The 26,721-nt window shown below is 34.2% G+C and overlaps 1 protein-coding gene across 4 annotated transcripts in view; it reads right to left on the bottom strand.

Annotated features, from left to right (window-relative positions):
• LOC132747947 (multiple epidermal growth factor-like domains protein 11) overlaps positions 1–26,721 on the bottom strand; it is a 61,748-nt gene that overhangs the window by 29,995 nt on the left and 5,032 nt on the right. For 2 of the 4 annotated variants that reach the window (XM_060737477.1, XM_060737480.1), the window contains exons 1-2: positions 23,162–23,422; positions 238–398 (exon numbers count right to left, since the gene is read on the bottom strand). In XM_060737477.1, coding sequence (XP_060593460.1) covers positions 238–377 — 140 coding nt within the window. In that variant the 5' untranslated portion in view covers positions 378–398; positions 23,162–23,422. Of the gene's footprint in view, positions 1–237; positions 399–23,161; positions 23,423–23,459; positions 23,573–26,721 lie in introns of those variants that run through there. The other 2 variants (XM_060737479.1, XM_060737478.1) reach the window with 2 other exon arrangements.

Genomic DNA, 26,721 nt, shown 5'->3' with positions numbered 1-26,721 from the left:
CTGTGGCCTGACATAATGTTGTATAGTCATCAATCTATGACCTGATATAATGTTGCATAGTTATCTATCTGTCACCTGACATAATGTTGTATAATCACCTATCTGTGACCTGACATAATGTTGTGTAGTCACCTATCTGTGACCTGACATAATGTTATATATAGTCACCTATCTGTGACCTGACATAACTCTTTTACTAACAATTTGCAGACTAACTGACATAAATGCTGTACTCACTTATCTGTAACCTGACATACATGTGCAGCGTCAGGATCTAACTTGTCTGGGTTATTTGGTTGAAGTTCTGTTTCTGCTGTTACCACATACCATGACATTACCATGGTGATTATAGTGATTATCACAGGTGTGGATTTCATGTTGACCTACTTCTGCTGTTGCTATAAATAGACAAGAATGACCTAGTTTTAGAACATGTGTGCACTTGTGAAAATTATTAACTCAATATATGTGCATAAAAAAGGTAAAATATTCACAATAAATGCAATTAACTCTTTATAGTAAAACATGAGCCATACTGGAAATTTTCTATGTTTACAAAGGGAAATAATCAAGTCAAACCTGAAACTAGAGTTATGGGTCTTGGAGGGTTAAATACAATTACAATTAAGAACATGTGTGTATTACATGGTTGTCAAGATTAAGTTCACATATTTTTTTGTAAGTTTACGAATACTTATGCTTTTAACTTGATGTACGAGTTATGGGACTTACACAATAACAATAACAAGAGCTGTCGGTAGGACAGCAACGCTCGACTATTCTTAGTGCTTGATAGTAAAAAGAAAATGCTTGATACAATAACCTCCTCCTGTTTACAGGTTGGGGTAATGATGGTGAACAAGTGTGCAAAGTTTCAAAGCCATATGTCAATGGACTTTGAAAATATTTGAACTATTACAAAAACTTTAACGTAAATTCCAAGTCGAAAATGGGACATAATTCTGTCAAAATGATTGATACAGTTACCTCCTCCTGTTTACAGGTTGGGGTCATGATGGTGAACAAGTGTGCAAAGTTTCAAAGCCATATGTCAATGAACTTTGAAAATATTTGAACTATTACAAAAACTTTAACGTAAATTCTAAGTCGAAAAAGGGGCATAATTCTGTCAAAATGCTTGATACAGTTACCTCCTCCTGTCTACAGGTTGGGGTCATGATGGTGAACAAGTGTGCAAAGTTTCAAAGCCATATGTCAATGGACTTTGAAAATATTTGAACTATTACAAAAACTTTAACGTAAATTCTAAGTCGAAAAAGGGGCATAATTCTGTCAAAATGCTTGATACAGTTACCTCCTCCTGTCTACAGGTTGGGGTCATGATGGTGAACAAGTGTGCCAAGTTTCAAAGCCATATGTCAATGGACTTTGAAAATATTTGAACTATTACAAAAACTTTAACATAAGTGGTTACGCCGACGCGGACACCAACGCCGACGCCGACGCTCGGGTGACTACAATAGCTCTACTTATTCTTATCGAATAGTCGAGCTAAAAATTATATGACAGTCAGACTATCAATTTATTATAATGATCCCAAAGACAAATAATTAGATGAAAGTATATTGTCTCTTTTTTGTACAATGAGAATAGTTGAAAGTTTTTTTAAATGAGATTTAAGATGAGACTGCACATAAAAATTAAAGCAGAATGTTTTCAGAATCATGATTATTTTCATGAAAGTTTTGAAAATGTATTAAAAAAGTAAAAGTATTTTCACCTGATCGATAAATTTTTTACACATTGCATAAACATAAATTACCAAATAAAGATCAAAATATGCAAAATATCCCTGCTTTAGTCACGCAGTAAAAATTTTATGATCTATACTGTAAAATTGGACATTTATTACATAAAACATGTAAATCATTACTTGCACTGTAAATATTTTTAATTTTCACTTCATAGTATATTTTTCTAAAGGTTGATTATCTTGAAAAATGTTGGCTTATATTTTGAGGCATGCAGCTTTAAACCAATGAAAAATATTTCCAACACTAATGATGGTATGAGAAATTGGATCGATAGCCCAACTATTGTTCCAATAGCCGAGCTTAAAAATGATATCTCAAATGTGGGTCAACTGGCAAAAGTTCATATCATACAGGCCACAGTAAATAAAGTACAATACGTCATATTATTTCACAATACTGTATCCTATAAACAGAACTTTACCTATATTTTTCATAAACCCCAGTATGAAAAGTGCTAATTTCAAAAAATGATACCCTGTACAGAATTAAAGCAATATAGCTTCCACAAAATAAATATAATTAAATGGTCGGAAAAAGAATATTTCCACAATGCAGTCATGACTATAAAAGAAATATGTTTGTATTTACGAATAGCGAATGCATATTTTCATTGCCACAATGTTAACAGTTTTAATTGTATTCTTTCTTTTCTCATGATCCCATCATAAGATTAGATCTATTTTACAAATTTGTAAAGTAACTGCATAATGTAAGTGCAATAGATATATATATCTAAAAGCTTATTATTATTCAGTTTTTTTTCTTCCTTGCATTAGAATATTTTCAAAAAGAATTTATTTATCAAATTGGTTTGATCATATTATGCAAATTTCACGACTGCCGATCAAAGAGGGAAGTCGTTTCACTTGTGAACAAAGATATATTAAAATCAACACAAAAACTCAAGCCAATAAAACCTCAAATATTAGACATTAGCCAATCATTTAAGAGTCAGCCAAATTAGACTATATATTGTATTTTAGAACCAAAACAAAACAAAAACCATCCACAAAAAAAAAATATAGTACAAGATTGTCCCCATGCTCAAATTAAAAGTAAAAATTCTATTTTTTTTCTTTTTCTTAGTTTTACATCGCACAAACACAGTATAAGTCATATGGCATCTTTCCAGCTTTACTGGTGGAGGAAGACCTCAGGTGCCCCTCTGTGCCTTTTTGAAACCAAAGGGGCCCCCCCCCGATCCCCCAAAATTTCCCTAAAAAAACGGGATAGTTTTTTCTAAAAGAAAATTGGAAAGGCTGTCAATTTAAACATAAAAGGCTTTTGAAAACCAAGGGGGTTTTAATTTCAATTCCCTTTACCCACTCGGTCAATGACCCCCCCCCTTGCTATCAAAAACCCTTCCTGGTTTATTTAAAAGAAAAAAAAAACATTTTTACCCCCAAAACCAAAATTTAAAACCAAAATTTTTAACCACTAATCCCCCTGGATTTTAAAAAAATTTAAAATTAAAACAAAAATTTTTCCCCTGTGAAATCAGTCCCTTTTTAAATTTTACAAAAATTTTGTACCCTTTTAATTTAGGGGTTCACAGAAATTTGTTAAAACGGTTTCTAAAAGTTTTTAAAGCATTTTTTTTCCAGTTTAAAATAAAATATTTATTAAACCCCTAATGCAAAAAAGGACACCGGGAATTTTTCCTCCCCATAAGGGGGGAACCCTAAAATTTTCAAATCCCAAAAAAACCATTAAAAATCTTTTTTTTTTCATTTTTGGGACATTGAACAGAAAAAGAGGCCCATTATGAAATTTTCTTTTTTAAATTTATTGCCCTCCTTCAACGAAACAGCAAAACATTTTTGAAAATTTTAAAATGAAATAAATTGCTTTTTTGCACAAAATTTTTTAAAGTCCCAAATCAGTTTTCCCACATCAAAAAAACACCCCCTTTTATCCTCAAAAATTTTTTGGCAGGGTTTTCCAAAAATTTCAAAAAATTTACAAAATTTTTAAATTAAAGTCTAAAAAATTTTTAAATTTGAAAAATAAAAACATAAAAACCCACAATTTTCCCCTTGGAAAAAAATTTTCAAGGGGGCAATAATTTAAAATTTTTTTTGGAATTTTAAAGTAGGGGGAGAAAACCCTAATAGAAAAAAAATTGTTAACAAATAAAAGTTTTTGAAAACCTTTAAAATTGCAAAACCCCCTTTAAAATTAACCCTTGCATTTAAATTTTGAAAAGTTTCCTAAAAAATATGTTTTAAAAATTTAAGTCCCCAAATTCAAAAGTTTTTTTTGGGAAAAAAGGTCCTTTTAAAAGCAAAAAGAATCCTTTTTAAAATTTTTGAAAAATTTTTTGGGGTTAAAATTCTTTAAAAACAAAAAAAAATTTCACCAATTAAAAAAAAAGGCCTGAAAAAAAAACCAAAAAAAATTTAAATTTTTTTTTTCCTTTTTTTTCCCAAACAACCAAATTAATTCTTTAAACCTTTGCATTCAACCAACTTTTTAAAATTTTGATCTAGATAAAACATTAACCCAATTTAGTGAATAAAATGAGGTTGTCTTTATCTAAAAAGCTCATTAATTTTAAATAGGCTACTTAGCTCTTTTTAAAAATTCATAAACGGCATAAAAAAAACCAAAATGGGGGGTTTTTACAAAATTGCTTTTAAATGTCAAATCAAGACATAATCATAGTCTGTCAAAGTTTGACATCTCTATGTCTAATGTATCAATAAATATATATATATACAATACAAATGGAGCGTTTTTTTTTGCCTGGGAGCATAACTGTACTTAAAACATTTTAAGATCAGTAATAAATCATGAAATTATTTAAACCTCCAAGCCACAAAGGTAAACATATTTTGTGGTGTAAATGTTTTGTTTTTTTTTAAATTTGATAAAACTTGTTAAAAAAATCTATTTTGGCATGTTTAACTCAGGCAAAATTTACAATACATGTAGATTTGAAAGTTGAAAGCCTAGACTATAATATATATATATTATATGGATACATATGAGAACCTTCATTCAAATGTACTAAGAATATTTTAGTAGAACAAACAAGTCAAAGTCAAAACACTGGACTACTCTGGCGTAAGACACTTTATTTATCTCCCAGTTTCAGTGACTTTTTCAGGATGATACTTTTTCAGTATCAAAATTCAGACCTATACATATCAAATGACTTAGTCAGAATGTTACTACATGTATGTAACCTTATATGACATAGGTACAGGAAAATGTTACTATTTTGTGAGCCTTTGGCAAGCTGAGTGTATGTTGATCTTAATAAACATTTTTTCCCTGGAAGAAATTTATATAAAAAAAAAATTTCAAATGACAGGTCCTTTTTATCCCAAAAACTAAATTCAACCAAAAAACTTCCAAATTAATTTCATAAACCCCGATAGCCTTAAAATAAAACCCTATTTAAAACATTGGGGAATTTTAAACAGTTTACCGGGAGACCCTAACCAGAAAGGGACATTTGGGCGCCTGATCACCCTGGGCATAATCAGTTGATACCGGGCCAAAAAAACCCGAGGGGCATTGGCAATTAAAAAAAAAAATGGGCATTAAACCCGTTGAAACCGGGGAGACCCAAAAACCAAATCAAATTTTGGCTCAAATGAAACACATTGGGGACAATTTAGTTTTAAAAGGGCCCGACCATAAACCCGTACACAATTGGGCCCGCCTGATCACAAAGGGGAAAAACAGTGGAAAAGGGAGACCAAAAACCAAAGGCACTTTTGGGCACATGAAAACATGGGGGATAATCAGTTTAAACCGCAGACCATAACCTTTACCCCATTGGTCAGCCTGACACATGGGGATAAACAAATTTGGCACTGGGAAAACCATAAACCCGTTTTGGGAAAAATTGGTCAACCCCTGATTTACATTGGGGGGAAAACAGGGTTTCACCGGGAGACCATTTAACCCGTTTCCCAATTGGGGGCCCGCACGATTCCATGGGCAAAAACAAATTTTAAACCGGGAGACCCAAAACCGTTTCACATTGGGGCAGCCTGATCAAATTTGGCAAATCGAATACAACCCAAACCAAGAACAGGGACATTGTTTTAGGAACTGAACACATGGGCCCTAACCCAAAAGGGAACCCCCCCAAAAACCATAACCAGAGGCACATTTGGGCACCTGACACATGGGCAAAAATCAGGTTTTACATGGCCAAATCTTAGGGGTACCCCAAATGTGGGAATTTTATTGTTTGCTCTTTTTTTTTTTTCTTTTTTTATAAATAAAATTTTTTTTATTCTGTTTTTTTTTCCCAAAAAAAAAGTTTTTTCCATTTTTTTAAAACCTTTTTTCATTAAGTTTGTCAACACTTAAATTGCCCCCATGTTTTTTTTGTTTTTTTTTTTATTTAACTTCCTTTTTCTGTCCCTTTCAAAAGAAAACCCAAACTAAAATCTTTAAAAAAGCTTTATTGGGTAAAATTTTTATTCTTCAACTTTTGGGAAATTTTTTAAAAAATTTCAGTCAAAATTCCTTTTTTTGGGAAAGTACAAAATTTTAATTTAATTGGGAAACACCCAAGAAATGTATTGGCCCTGGGGAAAAATTTTCCCCCTTTAAGAAAAGGGGATTCTGACCCAAACAAAAAATCTCAGAATCAGTTTAAAAAGGGCCAAAGTTTAAAAAATTTTTTACTAAAGTTTTGGGCAAATTTCACTGATTTTAAAAACAAACCCGGGTTTTTAACCAATTTTAATTGGGGTGGCCTTACCTTCTGGTATGAAAAAAAGGGGTTTCCCCGGCCTTTTATTCTGGTATAAATACGCTGAAACCCCCGGTCTAATTTCTGGTATACTTTCAGGCTGGCCTGGTTCTTTTTGGTTCCGGTTGGAAATTTCAAAAGGCTGAAAACCCCGGCCTTCTTTTTGGTAACTGGTTTCCAAACTTTTAAAACGTCCTGGGTCATACGGTAAACTACAGGGTACCTGGGGCTAATACTGGTTTTGACTACAGGCTGACCCCGGGTTTTTTTTAAACATTCCCCGGTTTTTACGGGTTATACTAAGGCTTTACCTTGGGTTTTATACTTTGGGATAATTTTAAAACTGCTGGGTTCCCATACTTGTTTTAAAATACAGCTACCGGTTTTATTCCCGGATGAAAATACAGGGGTGACCTGGGTTCCCCAAAACTGGGTTTTAATGACCAAACAGGCTGGCCCCCGGTTTTTATACTGGTATAACTACAGACTGACCTGGCTCTATACTGGTATGACTACAGGCTGACCTGGTTCTTTACCTGTATAACTAACACGGCTGACCTGGCTTCTATACTGGTATGAACTACAGGCTGGCCTGGTTCTATACTGGTATGACTACAGGCTGACCTGGCTCTATACTGGTATAATACTACAGGCTGACCTGGCTCTATACTGGTATGACTACAGGCTGACCTGGTTCTTTACTGGTGTGACTACAGGCTGGCCTGGCTCTACTTGTAAAAATGACTACAGGCTGACCTGGCTCTTATATTGGTATAACTACAAGCTAGCCTGTTCTAATACTGATATGACTACAGGCTGGCCTAGTTCTATACTGGTGTGACTACAGGCTGACCTGGTTCTATTACTGGTATAACTACAAGCTGGCATGGTTTCTATACTGATATGACTACAGGCTGGCATGGTTCTATACTGGTGTGACTACAGGCTGGCAAGTGGTTCTATACTGATATGACTACAGACTGACCTGACTCTATGCTGGTATTATTGCAGGCTGGCCTGGTTCTATACTGGTAATGACTACAGACTGGCCTGGTTCTATACTGGTATGACTACAGACTGAACTGGTTCTATACTGGTATGACACAGACTGACCTGACTCTATGCTGGTATTATTACAGGCTGACCTGGTTTTTACTGTTTAGTGACTACATGCTGGCCTGGTTCTTGCTGGTTAGACTACAGGCTAGTATGGCAAGGACCATATTTACCCCAAAACTTTAAGCATTTCAAAATCAATTTAATTAAGTACTCACAATTCCTAGAATATCTCTTTAGCTTCCAAATTATTTAAAGTTACAGATTTAATTCACAACTTATTTCACTAGTTAAAATTTCCTGTTTGACCTCACTAAAATATCACCCCCAAAATACTATAAATAAATAGAGAAGATATTAAATAACTCACAGTCTTACACTTTTTCCATATATATCTATTTACACACCCTTACAAAAAAACTATAAGAAAACACATAATTTTTGTAAGTAAATAATGTTGTATATAAATAGATATTGTACCTACTTTTTATACAGGATAATGTGAAAGTTTGTTCCATATAACACAATTCATTTTGGGAAGATGTGAAAGTCTGTACCATAAAATACATTGCATTATGGGATAATGTAAAAGTCTTTATTATATACCTATAAATTTTCTCCCTAAAATACACGTAAATCTTAAAGCGCAAATAAGCTTCAACGGACAGAAATTTCCGTATTATGTCAGTGACAAATATGGTACCATATATGGAAGTGTCGGACTATTTTTGACGATGGTTCCCATCTTAGCTTTATATAATGTTGCATTTGGAAACGGGAACTAAAATTATTAAAGGCGTGGCTGGTTTTGCGAGAATTACGTATTCATCCGTCAGTTATGAATTAATTTCTAGACAACTACATTTCATTTTCTGAATAAAATGAAAAGGTATATAATAAAAGGAAAATTGTGTTGTAGTAAGCTCTCTGAGGCTATGTATTTTTCTACTTGCAACGTTGGAAAATTGATATCTCGCTGGACCTTCGGTCTCAGGAGATATAAATTTTCCACTGCTGCTCGTAGAAAGAAAGCTACTACAACATTATGATTCCGTATGTACCATTTAATATGATGGTTATATGTGCCTGCAACATAATAAATTACTATTATAATTCATGTAATAACATGAAATCTTAAAGTATAATTATATCATGCAGTATAAATTATTGTCTTTTAAAAATCTCCATTAAACATGAGCATAACCCAAACAATAATGAGATTATAAAGCTGAAGTTATATGTTAATGTAATTTGATAAGTCAGTTATTGTGGTTGTTTATTTTCTGTTTTGCATCACAACATGTCAAACAGTCATCTTTCACACAAATGCTTTGTTCAAGTACTTAAAATTGTTTTTTTTTTTTGTGAAAACAACACACAAGGAAATTAATAAATAAACAAAACTTGTCAAATATGCCATTGCATTTGTTATACCTAAATGTTCAAGTAGTATCATTATGTCCAAGCATTTTTAATGCCTAATTTTTCAAGTATTATTTTATGTATGCTCATTCTTTAATTCAACATCAATACAGTACATTGTTTAAGTCAATTTTTAAGTCATCTGAGTGACAGTCAATAATTATCGTTTAATTTTGTTTGTTTGATTTTACGCCTTTTCCAAACAGTATTTCAGTCATATATTAGTTTCCTAACCATTGTTCCTGGAGAGTTGCACCAGTACTAGACTACCTTTCCTCCGCGCTAAACTACCAAAGCATCTCCCGGAGATCGAACCCACACCAGAGAGGTAACTGGACTAATTTTTAAGGCAAGTAATTCGGTAAATTTGATTCTGACACATTATCTTGAGCTATCAGTAGTTAATATTTGATACAAGTATATAAGTGACAATGTTTGTGTCACACTAATTACCTGTAGGCTAATTAATGATGATATGTAAATAAGGAAGTGTGGTAAACCAATTCTACCAACCATGTGGTAATGTAAGTCATTAATCTTGGTAGAAAAATAACAGAAATCTAGTCCGCAGTGAACTTTTATACCTTACTTCTTAGAATATTTCAACTACGTTCATCATAATAAATATCCAATCTTAAATATTTTTGTTATGTTCTAATTAATAAAGGTAAACTTTAAACTTTAAAATTAAAAATTATTAAAGGGCCATAACTCTGCCAAAAATCATTGAACCGGAAAATGCTGACAATATGCACAACTAGACTTGGTACTGATCATTCCTGTAAAGATGAAATTGCACCAGTAGTTTATGAGGTGTAGTCCGGACAAGTTTTGTGACGGACAGACGGACAGACGGACAGAAAGACGACGGAGAAGTGATCCCTATATGTCGCCATTACTCCGTAGAGGCGACACAAAAAGCATGCAACACATAATGCCACAGCACTTTTTCTTGTCATTAACCAATTTGTCAAAAAAAAGTTTACTAAAAAGGATTACTTAGGTAGGGGAGATAACTATAGAAATATTGTTAACGACAGTTATGGAACTTTATAGTGTCATGTCCTTTTGTTCTTGTGCTATTGTGAAAATTTCCCTGAATATGATGCAAAGATATGACAAATCTGGTTAAAATTGACTCTTAACAACGCTCCGCTTTTAGATCTAACCTTGACCAAATACGAAATCATTTCTGCTGACCTTTCACACAGCCAATCTGTCATGATCGGGGAGCTTTCATAATTTTGAAAGCGATGTGGTTCTGGGAAAACCAATACTGAGTGGGTAATTTTCACGATTTGAAGAACAAACATGGCGTTGTCCATATAGCTGACAGGTAAACTGGCAAAACAATCTTGCCCATTGAAAATTGACTCTTATCAGTTCAAACTAATTTGTTAAAAATCACTTCAAACATTTGTTTTTCTAACAAAAATCAACAATCTGTTTAACTTCTAAGGATAATGGTATTTTAGCCTATGTAAAAACCGGTTTGATTGCATGGCTAAAAATAGCTTTCTCTGGAAATTTGAATTATAAAGAAGGTGAAACGTATATAGTCGTCATCAGATCTACATAAAAGAAAAAGGTAGACCAATTGAGATATGTCCAAATTATAAGATGGGCACCTAGTCCATTGAAGATTATTATGTGTAGTGAGTGGTCAAATTTAACATTATAAAAAAAAATCACAGTTAGTCAGAACATCAAACTTTTTAAAAAAAAATTCTGCTCATTAATTAATTCATAACCTTTGCATTCAACCAACTGTTCTAATTTTGATCTAGATCAAACATATAATCAATTAGTGAATACAATGAGGTGTCGTCTTATGCTAATGAGCTCATTAATATTCATAGTGCTACTTAGCTCATTAATATTCATGACGGCATAGAAAAGAACAAAAGTGGAGGGTGTACAAAATGCTTTTAAATGTCAAATCAAGACGCAATCATAGTCTGTCAAAGTTTGACATCTCTATGTCTAACGTATCAATAAATAAATATATATACAATACAAATGAAGCGTTTTATTTTTGCCTGCGAGCATAACTGTACTTAAAACATAAAATCAGTAATAAATCATGAAATTATTTAAACAAGCCACAAAGGTAAACATATTTTGTGGTGTAAATGTTTTTGTTTTTTTTAAATAACTTATTTGATAAATTGTTAAAAAATCTACATTATTTCGGCATGTTTAACTCAAGGCAAAATTACAATACATGTAGATTTGAAAGTTGAAAGCCAAGACTTTGTGAATATATATATATATGGATACATATGAGACCTCATTCAATGTATTACTAAGAATATTGAAGTAGAGCAACACCGGCTTAGGTGTAAGACACTTTATTTATAAACTGGTTTTGGTCAAACGATGACTTTTTCAGGATGATACTATTTCAGTATCAAAATTCAGTCCTATTTAATAAGTTACACAAAAAGTGTTATTTACTACATATCACGTGACTTAGTCAAAATGTTACTACATGTAAGTAACCTTACAGGAAAATGTTACTATTTTGTGAGCCTTTGGCAAGCCAAGTGTATGATGAGCTTAATAAACATCTTTTCCCAGGAAGAAATGAGCTAAAAAAAAATAATAAACATTTTTTCCAAGGAAGAAATTTATAAAAGTTTTTTATTTTCAAATGACAGGTCCTTTTTATCCCATAACTAAATTTAGCCAAAAGAATACTTTCACAACTTTATTGTTATTTATAAACAGCCAGTCTTAACACTGACATAGAATAAAAGCGGCTGTCATGATATAAAGAAATACATAATGGTTATATTACACAATCAAAGTGATGTCATATGATAAAAAATATTTAGTTTAAAAATATAAAAAAATATTGTTTTTGGTAAACATTGAGATAAAAAATTAATGGTTTGGAAGTATGATTAATTTAAATAGCAATATTTAAAACGTTGCAAAACTTATAAATATGAAGGAAAACAGTACAAACCTTCTTTTATGATACATTTTAAATGCCCATAATGATAACAACCCTTATCACAAAAAATATCTCAGATGGACTTGTCCATCTTTCAATCTGGGCAAAACCATTTATCATTCTGAGGGAAAATTTCAAAATAGGCACTAATCAAGTAGAGAACAATGCAGACCACTACCAGACGGTACTGATTGGTCTGCTTTGATCACATGACCAAACAACACAGATTGGTCCATGCTGATCACATGACCAGGTGGCACAGATTGGTCCGCACTGATCACATATGCATAATAAGTTGACACCAGTAGGCCATAACCAGACGGCACATAGGTCTGCACTGATCACATGGGTATAATCAGTTGATACCAGCAGACCATAACCAGATGGCACATTGGTCAGCTCTGATCACATGGGCATAATCGGTTGATACCGGTAGACCATGACCAGGCGGCACATTGGTCAGCACTGATCACATGGGCATAATCAGTTGATACCGGCAGACCATGACCAGACGGCACATTGGTCAGTGCTGATCACATGGACATAATCAGATGATACCAGCAGACCATGACCAGATGGCACATTGGTCAGCACTGATCACATGGGCATAATCAGTTGATACCGGCAGACCATGACCAGACGGCACATTGGTCAGTGCTGATCACATGGACATAATCAGATGATACAGCAGACCATAACCAGATGGCACATTGGTCAGCTCTGATCACATGGGCATAATCGGTTGATACCGGTAGACCATGACCAGGCGGCACATTGGTCAGTGCTGATCACATGGACATAATCAGATGATACCAGCAGACCATGACCAGGTGGCACTTTTGGTCATCACTGATCACAAGGGCATAATCAGTTGATACCAGCAGACCATAACCACAATGGCACATTGGTCAGCGCTGATCACATGGGCACAATCAGTTGATACCAGTTGACCATAACCAGATGGCACATTGGTCAGTCGCTGATCACATGGACATATATCAGTTGATACCAAGCAGACCATAACCAGATGGCACATTGGTCAGCGCTGATCCACATGGGCATAATTAGTTGATACCAGCAGACCATAACGCCAGATGGCACATTGGTCAGCTCTGATCACATGGGCATAATCAGTTGACACCGGGCAGACCATGACCAGGCAGCACATTGGTCAGTGGCCTGATCACATGGGCATAATCAGTTGATACCAGTTGACCATAACAGTATGGCACATTGGTCAGCGCTGATCACATGGACATAATCAAGTTGAATACCAGCAGACCATAACCACATGGCACATTGGTCAGCGCTGATCACATGGGCAATAATTAGTTGATACCAGCAGACCATAACCAGATGGCACATTGGTCAGCTCTGATCACATGGGCATAATCAGTTGACACGACGGCAGACCATGACCAGGCAGCACATTGGTCAGTGCTGATCACATGGGCATAATCAGTTGATACCAGCAGACCATGACCAGACAGCATATTGGTCAGTGCTGATCACATGGGCATAATCAGTTTGATAACCAGCAGACCATGACCAGGCGGCACATTGTGTCAGCTCTGATCACATGGGCATAATCAGTTGATATCCAGCAATGACCATGACCAGAACAGCAATATTGGTCAGTGCTGATCACATGGGCATAATCAGTTGATACCAGCAGACCATAACCAGACAGCAATATTGGTCAGCTCTGATCACATGGGCATAATCAGTTGATACCAAGCAGACCATGACCAGACAGCATATTGGTCAGTGCTGATCACATGGGCATAATCAGTTGATACCAGCAGACCATGACCAGGCGGCACATTGGTCAGCTCTGATCACATGGGCATAATCAGTTGATACCAGCAGACCATAACCAGACAGCATATTGGTCAGTGCTGATCACATGGGCATAATCAGTTGATACCAGCAGACATGACCAGGCGGCACATTGGTCAGCTCTGATCACATGGGCATAATCAGTTGATACCAGCAGACCATGACCAGACAGCATATTGGTCAGTGCTGATCACATGGGCATAATCAGTTGATACCAGCAGACCATGACCAGGCGGCACATTGGTCAGCTCTGATCACATGGGCATAATCAGTTGATACCAGCAGACCATGACCAGGTGGCACATTGGTCAGCTCTGATCACATGGGCATAATCAGTTGATACCAGCAGACCATGACCAGGCGGCACATTGGTCAGCTCTGATCACATGGGCATAATCAGTTGATACCAGCAGACCATGACCAGACAGCATATTGGTCAGTGCTGATCACATGGGCATAATCAGTTGATACCAGCAGACCATGACCAGGCGGCACATTGGTCAGCTCTGATCACATGGGCCATAATCAGTTGATACCAGCAGACCATAACCAGGCAGCACATTGGTCAGTGCTGATCACATGGGCATAATCAGTTGATACCAGCAGACCATAACCAGATGACACATTGGTCAGCTCTGATGACATGGGCATAATCAGTTGATACCAGCAGACCATAACCAGATGGCACATTGGTCAGTGCTGATCACATGGGCATAATCAGTTGCCACCGGCAGAACAAGACCAGATAGCACATTGGTCAGCACTGATCACATGGGCATAATCAGTTGAAACCGGCAGACCATAACCAGATGGCACATTGGTCAGCACTGATCACATGGGCATAATCAGTTGAAACCGGCAGACCATAACCAGATGACACATTGGTCAGCACTGATCACATGGGCATAATCAGTTGAAACCGGCAGACCATGACCAGATGGCACATTGGTCAGTGCTGATCACATGGGCATAATCAGTTGCACCGGCAGAACAAGACCAGATAGCACATTGGTCAGCAACTGATCACATGGGCATAATCAGTTGAAACCGGCAGACCATAACCAGATAGCACATTGGTCAGTGCTGATCACATGGGCATAATCAGTTGATACCAGCAGACCATAACCAGATGGCACATTGGTCAGTGCTGATCACATGGGGCATAATCAGTTGCCACCGGCAGAACAAGACCAGATAGCACATTGGTCAGCACTGATCACATGGGCATAATCAGTTAGATACCAAAGCAGACCATAACAGATGGCACATTGGTCAGTGCTGATCACAATGGGCAATAATCAGTTGCCACCGGCAGAACAAGACCAGATAGCACATTTGGTCAGCCACTGATCACATGGGCATAATCAGTTGAAAACCGGGCAGACCATGACTAGATGGCACATTGGTTCAGCACTGATCACATGGGCATAATCAGTTTGAAACCGGCAGACCATGACTAGATGGCACATTGGTCAGCACTGATCACATGGGCATAATCAGTTGATACAGCAGATGATGACCAGATGGCACATTGGTCAGTGCTGATCACATGGGCATAATCAGTTGATACCAGCAGATGATGACCAGATGGCACAGATTGGTCAGTGCTGATCACATGGGCATAATCAGTTGAAACCGGCAGACCATAACCTGATGGCACATTGGTCAGCTCTGAACACATGGGCATAATCAGTTGATACCCGGCAGACCATAACCAGACGGCACATTGGTCAGTGCTGATCACATGGGCATAATCAGTTGACATGGGCAGTCTTAGGGATACCCAAGTGTGCAATCTATTGTTGCTCTTTTTTTCTTCCTTTCTTTGTTATAAAATAAAATTATTTCTAGTCTGTTTTTTCTCAACACAATGGCATGTGATTTTGCATTAAGTTTGATCAACAGCATTAAATTGCACCAGCATTTTTCCTTATGTTTTTGTTTTGTTTATTTAACTTCCTTGCTGTCATTTACAATAGACACCTCAACTAACTTTCATCAAAGCTTTATTGGGTGATATTTTTAATATTACCTTCAACTTGATGAATTTTCTAAAACTACACATCAAACTTCCTTTTTTGGAACTGTTCAATTTCAATTTAATGGATATCACAATGTAAATGTATTGCATGGGCAAAATTTCCCCTCTTCAAGAAGTGAGATTCTGACCCAGGACAAAAATATCTCAGAATCTAGTTTACACTGGCACGTTGAAGAATTTTGACTAAAGTTTGGTCAGATTGCTCTGATTTAAAAGCTAGCCTGGTTCTTAACCAATATGACAACATGCTGGCCTGACTCTATACTGGTATGACTAGAGGCTTGCCTGGCTCTATTCTGGTATGACAACAGACTGACCTGGTTCTATACTGGTATGACTACAGGCTGACCTGGTTCTTTACTGTAGTGACTACATGCTGGCCTTGCTCTATACTGGGTATGATTACAGGCTGACCTGGTTCTATACTGGTATGACTACAAGCTGGTCTGGCTCTATACTGGTATGACTACTGGCTGACCTGGTTCTATAACTGGTATGACTACAGGCTGGTCTGGTTCTATACTGGTATAACTACTGGCTGACCTGGTTCTATACTGGTATGACTACAGGCTGGCCTGGTTCTATAATGGTATGACTACAGACTGACCTGGTTCTTTACTGGTATGATTACAGGCTGGCCTGGCTCTATAATGGTATGACTACAGGCTGGCCTGACTCTATACTGGTATGACTACAGGCTGGCCTGACTCTATACTGGTATAACTACAGACTGACCTGGCTCTATACTGGTATGACTACAGGCTGACCTTACTCTATAATGTATGACTTCAGGCTGGCCTGACTCTATAATGGTATGACTACAGACTGGCCTGGCTCTATACTGGTATGACTACCAGGCTGGCCTTACTCTATACTGGTATGACTACAGGCTGGCCTTACTCTTTAATGGTATGACTACAGGCTGACCTGGTTCTATACTGGTATGACTACAGGCTGGCCTGGTTCTATACTGGTATGACTACAGGCTGACCTGGTTCTATACTGGTATGACTACAGGCTGGCCTGGCTCTATACTGGTATGACTACAGGCTGGCCTGGCTCTATACTGGTATGACTACAGGCTGACCTGGTTCTATACTGGTATGACTACAGGCTGACCTGGTTCTATACTGGTATGACTACAGGCTGGCCTGGTTCTATACTGGTATGACTACAGGCTGACCTGGTTCTATACTGGTATGACTACAGGCTGACCTGGTTCTATACTGGTATGACTACAGGCTGACCTGGTTCTATGCTGGTATTACTACAGGCTGACCTGGTTCTTTACTGTAGTGACTACAGGCTGGCCTGGTTCTATGCTGGTATGACTACAGGCTAGTATGGCAAGGACCATATTTACCAAAACTTTAAGCATTTCAAAATCAATTATAATTAGTACTCACAATTCCTAGAATATCTCTTTAGCTTCCAAATTATTTAAAGTTACAGGACTGGTTTAATTTACAACTCATTTCACTAGTTAAGAATTTCCTGTTTGACCTCACTAAAATATCACCAAAATACTATAAATAAATAGAGAAGATATTAAATAACTCACAGTCTTACACTTTTTCCATATATATCTATTTACACACCCTTACAAAAAAACTATAAGAAAACACATAATTTTTGTAAGTAAATAATGTTGTATATAAAGAGATATTGTACCTACTTTTTATACAGGATAATGTGAAAGTTTGTACCATATAACACAATGCATTATGGGATAATGTAAGAGTCTTTATTATTTACCTATAAATTTTCTACCTAAAATACACGCAAATCTTGAAGCCCGAATATGCTTCAACGGACAGAAATTTCCGTATTATGTTAGTGACAAATACAGTAACTGTACCATATATGGAAAAGTCAGACTATTTTTGACGATGGTTCCGATCTTAGCTTCATATAACATTGCATTTGGAATCAGGAACCAAAATTATAAAAGGCATGGCGAGAATTACGTGTTCATCCGTCAGTCATGAATTAATTTCTAGACAACTACATTTCATTTTCTGAATAAAATGAAAAGGTATATAATAACAGGAAAATTATGTTGTAGTAGCTTTCTGAGGCTGATGTTTTTTCGACTCGCAACGTTGGCAAATTGATATCTCGCTTGACCTTCAGTCTCACGAGATATAAATTTTCCACTGCTGCTCATAGCAAAATATTGTACCATATAATACAATGGGTATATGTGCCTGTAACATAATAAATTACTATTATAATTTATGTAATAACATGAAATCTTAAAGTAATTATATCATGCAGTATAAATTATTGTCTTTTAAAAATCTCCATTAAACATGAGCATAACCCAAACAATAATGAGATTATAAAGCTGAAGTAATATGTTAATGTAATTTGATAAGTCAGTTATTGTGGTTGTTTATTTTCTGTTTTGCATCACAACATGTCAAACAGTCATCTTTCACACAAATGCTTTGTTCATGCACTTAGAATTGTTTTTTTTGTGAAAACAACACACAAGGAAATTAATAAATAAACAAATCTTGTCAAATCTGCCATTGCATTTGTTATATCTAAATGTTTAAGTACTATTATGTCCAAGCATTTTTAATGCCTAATTTTTCAAGTATTATTTTATGTATGCTCATTCTAATGAATTCAACATCATTATTTAGAACTTAATCTTCCAGAAATCATACAAATATGAAGTTAATTTGTAAAGTACATTGTTAAAGTCAATTTTTAAGTCATCTGTGTGACAGTCAATAATTATTGTTTGAGTAAATTTAAGGCAAGTAATTTGATAAATTTGCTTCTGACACATTATCCTGAGCTATCAGTAGTTAATATTTGATACCAGTATATAAGTGACAATGTTTGTGTCACACTAATTACCTGTAGGCTAATTAATGATGATATATAAATAAGGAAGCAGTGGTAAACCAACATACTACCAAGCATGTGGTCATGTAAGTCATTAATCTTGGTTGAAAAATAACAGAAATCTAGTCCGCAGTGAACTTTTATACCTTACTTCTTAGAATATTTTAACTATATTCATTATAATAAATATCCAATCAGAAATATTTTTGTTTATGTCCTAATCAATTCAGGTACTTAACATTAAAAACAAAGAGGTCAGATTTATTTTGCTGCAGTAAATACATCATACATAAAGAAAAAGTGATAAATTTTTTTTGGAAATATAATATTGTTAAATATTCACAACTGAAATTTTACGGTTTTGAAGCATCTGTGTCATAATTATGTATGTCATCCATATACTAGTTTTGAGCTCTTGTTAACTTGTGTCATATTATGATGGCCAAACAGTAGTTCAAACATCTTTGCATGATTAGTTATGCAAAAAGCTGTTGCAATTTATTTTATGACAGATTTGAGCGACAGAATTTAATCCTTTGTTACCTTCGTAAACATGTCTTAATATGTTTTGTACTGACTAACTAAGGTGCATTGTTAGAAAATTGTATAAAGCTTAGGTCAAAGTTCAAATAGAAATGAAGATTATTATGTAACTAAATTAAAACCATGCAGTTGCCAGTACAGACAAATAGACAGACAGGTTCATCTCTTTAAGACCCAGGTTCGATTCCCGGACAGCACAGGTCACTTTTGTTACTGTGATTAATCATGAAATCCTTTTTATCATGCAACTGCTATGGTAACTGCCCGATAACACTTGCCTGATAATTATTTTTGATATCAGGTCAGTAACCTGATATCAAAAATAAGCCCCGCCCATTTCTAACGGACTTTTTTCAATTGCTTATATTCTCATTTTCATCAGCATGTGAATCTACAATGTCATTGCATACCCTTACAAGTCTTAAATCAAGATGCGATATTTATTTATTTATTATTTCGATTTCAATTACGAATAAATTAGATAACGAATAGGTTTAACACCAACTAAATGAAGTGACGTCATAATTTATATTGCAAATGACATCATCAATGTTCACGTCATACTATACATGTAAACATAACAAACAGGCTTGACGATTTTCTTTGAGAACTTGTGATTGTTTACTTTATTTTGCCGGATTATTAAATAAGTGAACAAATTGTTTCGTTTAAAAAAACAAGACGCATCTTTGTGAAGCTTGTGTTTGATTGCAAATTGGACTTTTGTTTGATTGAAATTATCGTGAACTTTTGAATTTTACAATTTAAGACAAAAAGTGCAGTAATTTGAGCTTGAGTAAAGTTTATGTGATTCTAAGGGATTTTTTGGATCACTGTTTTAATTAAAGGTAATAATTTTATCATGTTAGACCTACATTCTGTTTTATCTTTTATCGGAGTCGAAAGAAAAAATGGCCGCCATTTTATTTACAAATTCTAAGTTTCAGGGGCGGAGGAATTTGTTTTCAAGAATTATTTCTTTGAACAAAAATCCCCTTTTTTACGAAATTCGCTATTTAAAAGTAGATTATTTTGTTATTTTGACAGTTTTTTTGTGTTACATGATAAATAGAAAAACATGCTACTGTCTTTTGATATCAATTTTATCAGGCTCGGCTGATATGGGCAGAAAGGGCTCGGCAAGCCTCGCCCTTTCTAGCCCATATCAGCCTCGCCTGATAAAATTGATATCAAAAGACAGTGGCATGTTTTTCTCTATCTACTGTCATTCGCACTGTACCTCTGCTCTTGTATGTACAGAAGTTATCAGTTCCTTGTGAAAGTGAAAGCAATTAGTACTGGTAAACTGCTTGACAGCCTGCCCTGAGGAACGATGCGGTGGCTGAATGGTGCTCTGGTTACTGCCAAAACCACCACCATCTCTATATGCCCAGGGCATAAAGAAGCATCTAACAAGGCTAAAATAAGAATTAACTGTACAAACTTTCAAAAAAAGGACTGGTTTAAAAGTTTCAAGCTGGATTTTTCTTTCACTGGTATCGTTGGAAAAACACATCATGAAGGGCAGTCCAGATGCAGCAGTCAAAAGTTATAAAATCAACTTGTGTTACTCTATGATCTCTTATTGATGTATTGTATTATATCAAATGTTTTGAACATTGTTGAGGCTCACAGGGAAGTCTGGCCTTGCCCAATTGTGTTGCTTCATTAAATTAAGTTGTTGCTTGCTAGCTTGCAGGCCCTCTGGCTCACTCACTCCCACCTCCCTCACACACTCACCATCTCTCTCCCTTCCTCACTCGCTCACTCACCAACTCTCTCACTCACTCACTCACTCTCTCACTCACTTGAATTGTGGATTTTTACAAGATAATTAAAGACCAGCAAATCTATTTTTTTCATATTGCTTGTTTTATTTTGGTTTTCTCACATTCCCAATGAATTTATATCATTTATTATAATGATGTATTTTGAAAATTTCTTCTCAAGCCAAAAATTACCAAGTATACAATTGCTTCTTTACGTTCATAGCTTTGTTAAGTTCCATTCTGTCTATTCCCATGTCTTCAATTTATATAAAAAACTTTATCAAATTAAATTGAAATGTTAATTTTTTCTAATAATTAAAACTAATATTTTCTTTAGTTAAAGAGTAACTAGTAGTTACAGGTAAAAACCTCACAGTAATATCTTAGCTATCGTCACAGCTGGAGGCTAATTTACATAAAATTATAAATTAAATTTTACTGCTTCAGCTTAGTGATTATAGTTCACATGAAACGTATTTACAATTATGAGTAATTCAATAATTAATTAAATGCCCAACCTTCTTCCTACTTAATTAGTCTCTTCCTTCTTGATTCTCATTCCTTTCCTTTACATTCCAATCCTTTCTTTCTTTCTTTCTTTTTCTTTCTTTCTTTCTTTCTTTCTTTCTTTCTTTCTTTCTTTCTTTCTTTCTTTCTTTCTTTCTTTCTTTCTTTCTTTCTTTCTTTCTTTCTTTCTTCCTTTCTTTCTTTCTTTCTTTCTTCCTTGCTTCATTTATTTCTTTTGTGCTGCTTTTATTTTATTTTTTCCTTTCCTTGTTCTTCCTTTTTTACATTAATTCTTTAATTCTTTCTTTCTTTCTTAAAAACTAAATTCTTTCTTCTTGTTCTCTCACTTTTCTGTCTTTTTCCTTTTCTTTCTTTTAATATTTCTTTTTGGAATTCATTAAGGCAAGTGTGGTAGCCAGCCCCTACCAGTACTTGTCAAAAGACAAAATAAAAGTTGTCTCCAAGTAAAATATGTCTTTATTTGTCTCTTTGAGGTCCCAAATAATTTATGTGGAGATCTTAAAGTGGAGCAGTTTTTAACACAGATCTATATGGCAACTGGGATGTTCAAAAACTTCAATAACTGCCGCTGTAACCTTGAGACCCCTGCTTTCTCCTAATAACCTGCTGAATTTTTCAAATGGAATTGACCAGCTTTGAATAAGAATTATTAGTTCATTCAAGTTTAAAGGGATTTCAATATCAAAATACTGAAATTGAACTACCAACAGTACAGACCCTCATCAGACTACACGGATGCGCAGGCTACTCTTGATCTTTAGTGGTGGCAAAGGTTTTGGTTTTAGAATGTAAAAGTTTAAAATACATATTTCACTGAATTGAACTGTTCACTAATTAGGGGAGAAAGTGTTTAAACAGCCGGATAGCTCAGTTGGTTGAGCAGCACTACAGTATTCCAAGAGTCTCTGGTTCGAGTTCCGGTCAGGCTGCAAATTTTTCTCACCCTGTGACATATATTAACCTTCAAGGATGTTAACTGATGTGTATAATGTAATGTGGGTTTTATATATATGTAATATATATGTAATACATTATTGACAGATTACGTAGACCGCTCGCTATTTAAGTTGACTCCACCCTCTAAAAAACATCTATCTGCTGACTTATACATGTATATTCTTCATTCGTTTACACCAAGAGGTTGTATAATGAAATAATGAAAATGCAACATAAATAATAAAAAATGGTACACTTATTTATTGCCTTTGAAAAGAACTGAATTGCTGACATCATGTAGTCAAACTTCATAAAGAAATTTACATAATAAATAAACAGATAAATATATAATATAAAATGTATAGAGCAGTATTGAATATTTCTTTGTTACATAAAAAATATCTACCGTATATACCGAGAGACCTGAATCTTGTGAACCTGTGGTTTTACATGTGTCTTGACCTACACTGGATTTAGTTTGTATACATGTACATAAAGAAACACACAAATATTTATATAAAATGAATGTTACATAATTATACATTGTTGGTATAATTAATTACCTATAAAATTCAAAGTAACTTAATGAAATGTTATCAGAATTGAAAAATAAAATATAAATATTCATTTTTTACCCAAATTACAATGGAACAAATAACCTCATTTTATAACAAAAACAGTGGTTTTTAAAAAAAAACTTTAAAGAAAACAAAATACCTGTTTAAACTATAAACTAATCCAATTTTAATCCTGCAGGTGTGAAAGAATAAACTTTTAAATCTCTAACAGTATAACTACTGCATAATATTTATTTTCACCACTTTCTTTATTCCTTTATTCACACGGTGCGAATCTTTAATTCATTTAACACAAAACAGACTGTAAAGGTATCCCATATATAGGAAACATCCGAAATTGATCTTTTCTTATTGTACAGTAAACATTTGCCCAGGTCTACCAATAACACTGTGTTTAAACTGTTAAAGTGACAATGACCTCTTTACTTCACGCTTACCTATAATAATGTGGCCGCAGAATCACTCAACTGTAACTGTTTAAATCCAATTAGTTGTCAAATATGACTCAATTGAAAATCGTCATTAAAAATCATTAGTTCAAACTACCATACATAATTTATAAATGTTTAATTTTATTTTATGCGTTAATAAAAATCGACAAAAATCAATATTACAAAAAAAAAATTTAACGATTAAAAAAAAACCCTGTTAATTTACTGTTTATTAATAGTACAAATGTAATTGAATTCTTGTCAGCAATTAAGTTACTCTGTTGATTCTTATATAATTAACTTAAAAATAACAACAATTACTGATTAAAAAGTAATTTGAATTTGAATAAAGTAAAATTTTTGAACTATAAGGGAATTTATATATATAAGTATATAAGTAACTGCATGACCAAAATCAGGAAGTTCTTCACATGTAAATACTCGTATGGGGAAATGACAAAGTCACCATTAGATGAGACGGAGACTTCCCGTGTGTCTGACATCACCATGTTGTCATCCTAAGGATGCTGATGTCACAAAGAATTAAATTTGAGCAGAAAAAAACACGAACATCAAATTATCTCATTTCAGGTGGGTATTTTTCTGGCCCAATTTTATTGACTGATATTGGGTCAATTGTTCCCTGAATGACAAAAAGTATATTTTTTCACAATTTCAAGGAACAAAGAATAAATTAATTAGTTCAGCTCCATCTTGAAGAATATTTTAAAATTATATAAACCACTCTTGAGTGCTGGCGCTAAACCAGTACTGGTATCATAATACGGAGAAACATGGTTGTGACCCAAGTGGAACTCGAACCCACTATTCCTGGGTTGAATGATTAAAAATTATTTGAATCAATCTAAAGTCCTGGAGCTAAACAAGAACTGGTATTAGTATACAAAGAAACATGGTTGTGACCCGAGTAGGACTCGAACCCATGAATGATCCCTGGAGGGTTGACAAGCAGATACCTTAACCACTAGGCCAACACTCCCCTTGTTTGTTGTTTATTGTTTGTGTTAACTGTGTTGGTCAGTTAACTCAAATTAATATAACTGTAAAATTCTAATGAACTCAAATATCACCAGGGGTGGCCTTACGTAAGCCCCTTCATTAAAAGACTTTCGAATTTTCTTTTTTTTACAATTTTACGTTTATCAGAAAATGCGATAAATCAAATTTGACCCATGTAAATGATAGCTTTAAATCTGCAGTTTATGTCTTAATATTTGGACTACCCTTACGTATGAAAATCATAATTTATAACTTATATTAAATTTCTTTATGGTTAAATAAAACCAAAATGTACCTGAAAAGACGAGAGAAGAGGAAGAAAGTTATTTATGGAATATAATATGATACCCCATGATATATAACCATTCAAAACATACAATAAATATTCATATATTATTATTATTATTATTATCATTATACCCTTAAAAAGCCTTAGAATGAATAGAGGATATATAAGTTTTTTTCTATAAATACAGAATTTATTTTTATCGAGTGGTATGAAAATAAATATTTCATGAGTGGTGATAGCCACTTAGTGAAATTTGATGATTTTCATACCACAAGATGTATAAGATAATTTCATTTGAATTATTTTATGTTTGCAATGCGAAATTCTCCAGTTTGCAATTCATTGTACATATCGCGACATTTCATTTTTGATAATCAAACACCATCATACCAATTGGAATGATCCACTATTATGACAGACGAAAAGGCCCGAGAAGTTCCACTGCCCTTTTTCATTCCATAAAGGGTGTCGCGCTTCGGCGCAGACGCCAATAACATACATTTTTCTCCTTTTTGACATAAATTCTGAAAGGGTTTTGTCTTTCATTTAGTATATTTGCTGAATGTAGAAGAAAGTAGTCGGGCAAGACACCAGTGAAAATACGGAAAATATGTTTCACTACAGTGAAAAATAATTTTCATACAATGAAAATACGGAAAATGAAAATACGCATTTTATTTTATCAATATTTCTTTTATAAGTACAGTCAGGACTCAATACATCGGAATCCATTATACCGACGTGGGAACCAAATTTTTTCAATGTTATTATAATCCTTTATAACGGAAAATTCGTATTCCGACTCCAACACAATAAAATTGGAAACCAAACGTAATATGTGTATAATAAAATGAACACATAAACACAAAAATCTTTTTCATTATAGATGTTTATTATAGATCTAAATACATAATGTTCAGATACCAGTAAATAAGCATATCATTACTTGATGAATGATGAAATTCAATATACTGACAAATTCGATATACTGACAACCAACAGTACTGTATATAATAAATGAATATATCTCTTTAAACTGCCTATTGTGGAATTAAAATAAAACACCTGTACAATAACACTTAAATCTCTTCAATTTCATTCAACCAAATCTTTGTAAACTTTTTCTTCAACATTTATATGTACTCTTGTTGTATATATGGGCTCTTTTTCTTCTAAATTACCATAATCAGGTTACAATCTTCATCGTAGGTAAACAAACTTTTATGTTCTCATAATTTACCCAAGTTCTCAACCATGTCGGCTGCAGGTAATTGTTTTCTAAAGTAAATAAGAAAACTATTTTTGTGATAAGCTCTGATAGGTCCATTGTACTTCATATTTTGATGTAAATATTTTGAGATGTATTTGTACAAGTATCACATTGTATGACATAAGGATATGTTTACCTTTAAGTAATAGAACCATGTATTGTAAAATGATTCTTAAATACTTAAATATCAAGGAATCTCCTTTGTTGTTGTTGGTGGAGTTTTTTTGTTGTTTTTTTAAGGCCAGATTTATTGTGTTGCAATCTGTACATCCCTTTAAAAATAAATGTATATTTCATAAAGTCAAAAATTAGACTTCACTAAAATATAATGTTAAAGGCCCATTATGCCTCAGAAATGCATCATTTTTGTTTCTCAAAAACTTATTATTTTTTGATATCTTCTTACAGTTTCCAAAAAAAACAGTTACTTACCATATAAATATATATTATATCTTTTGCTCATTTTGCTCTGTTGATAATTGGTATAATTATAGAGAATTAGTATTTGGTATGGAAGTCAAAATTATAACTACAATTATCAACTTTGTTTAAAGTTTGCTACGGGCAACACATCACTGCCAGTTCATCGCTACTTTTTTAATTAAATGTAAACCCTCTAACATACATGTAACTTCTAACATGCTCTAAATCCATTTTAAAAAACACATTACTAGTCACATGTTTGATAT

Source organism: Ruditapes philippinarum, unplaced genomic scaffold (assembly GCF_026571515.1).
Source record: "Ruditapes philippinarum isolate M1 unplaced genomic scaffold, ASM2657151v2 ctg5903_1_1_1_1, whole genome shotgun sequence".
Lineage (NCBI taxonomy): Eukaryota > Metazoa > Mollusca > Bivalvia > Venerida > Veneridae > Ruditapes > Ruditapes philippinarum.
This window is presented reverse-complemented; position numbering and strand designations above follow the sequence as displayed.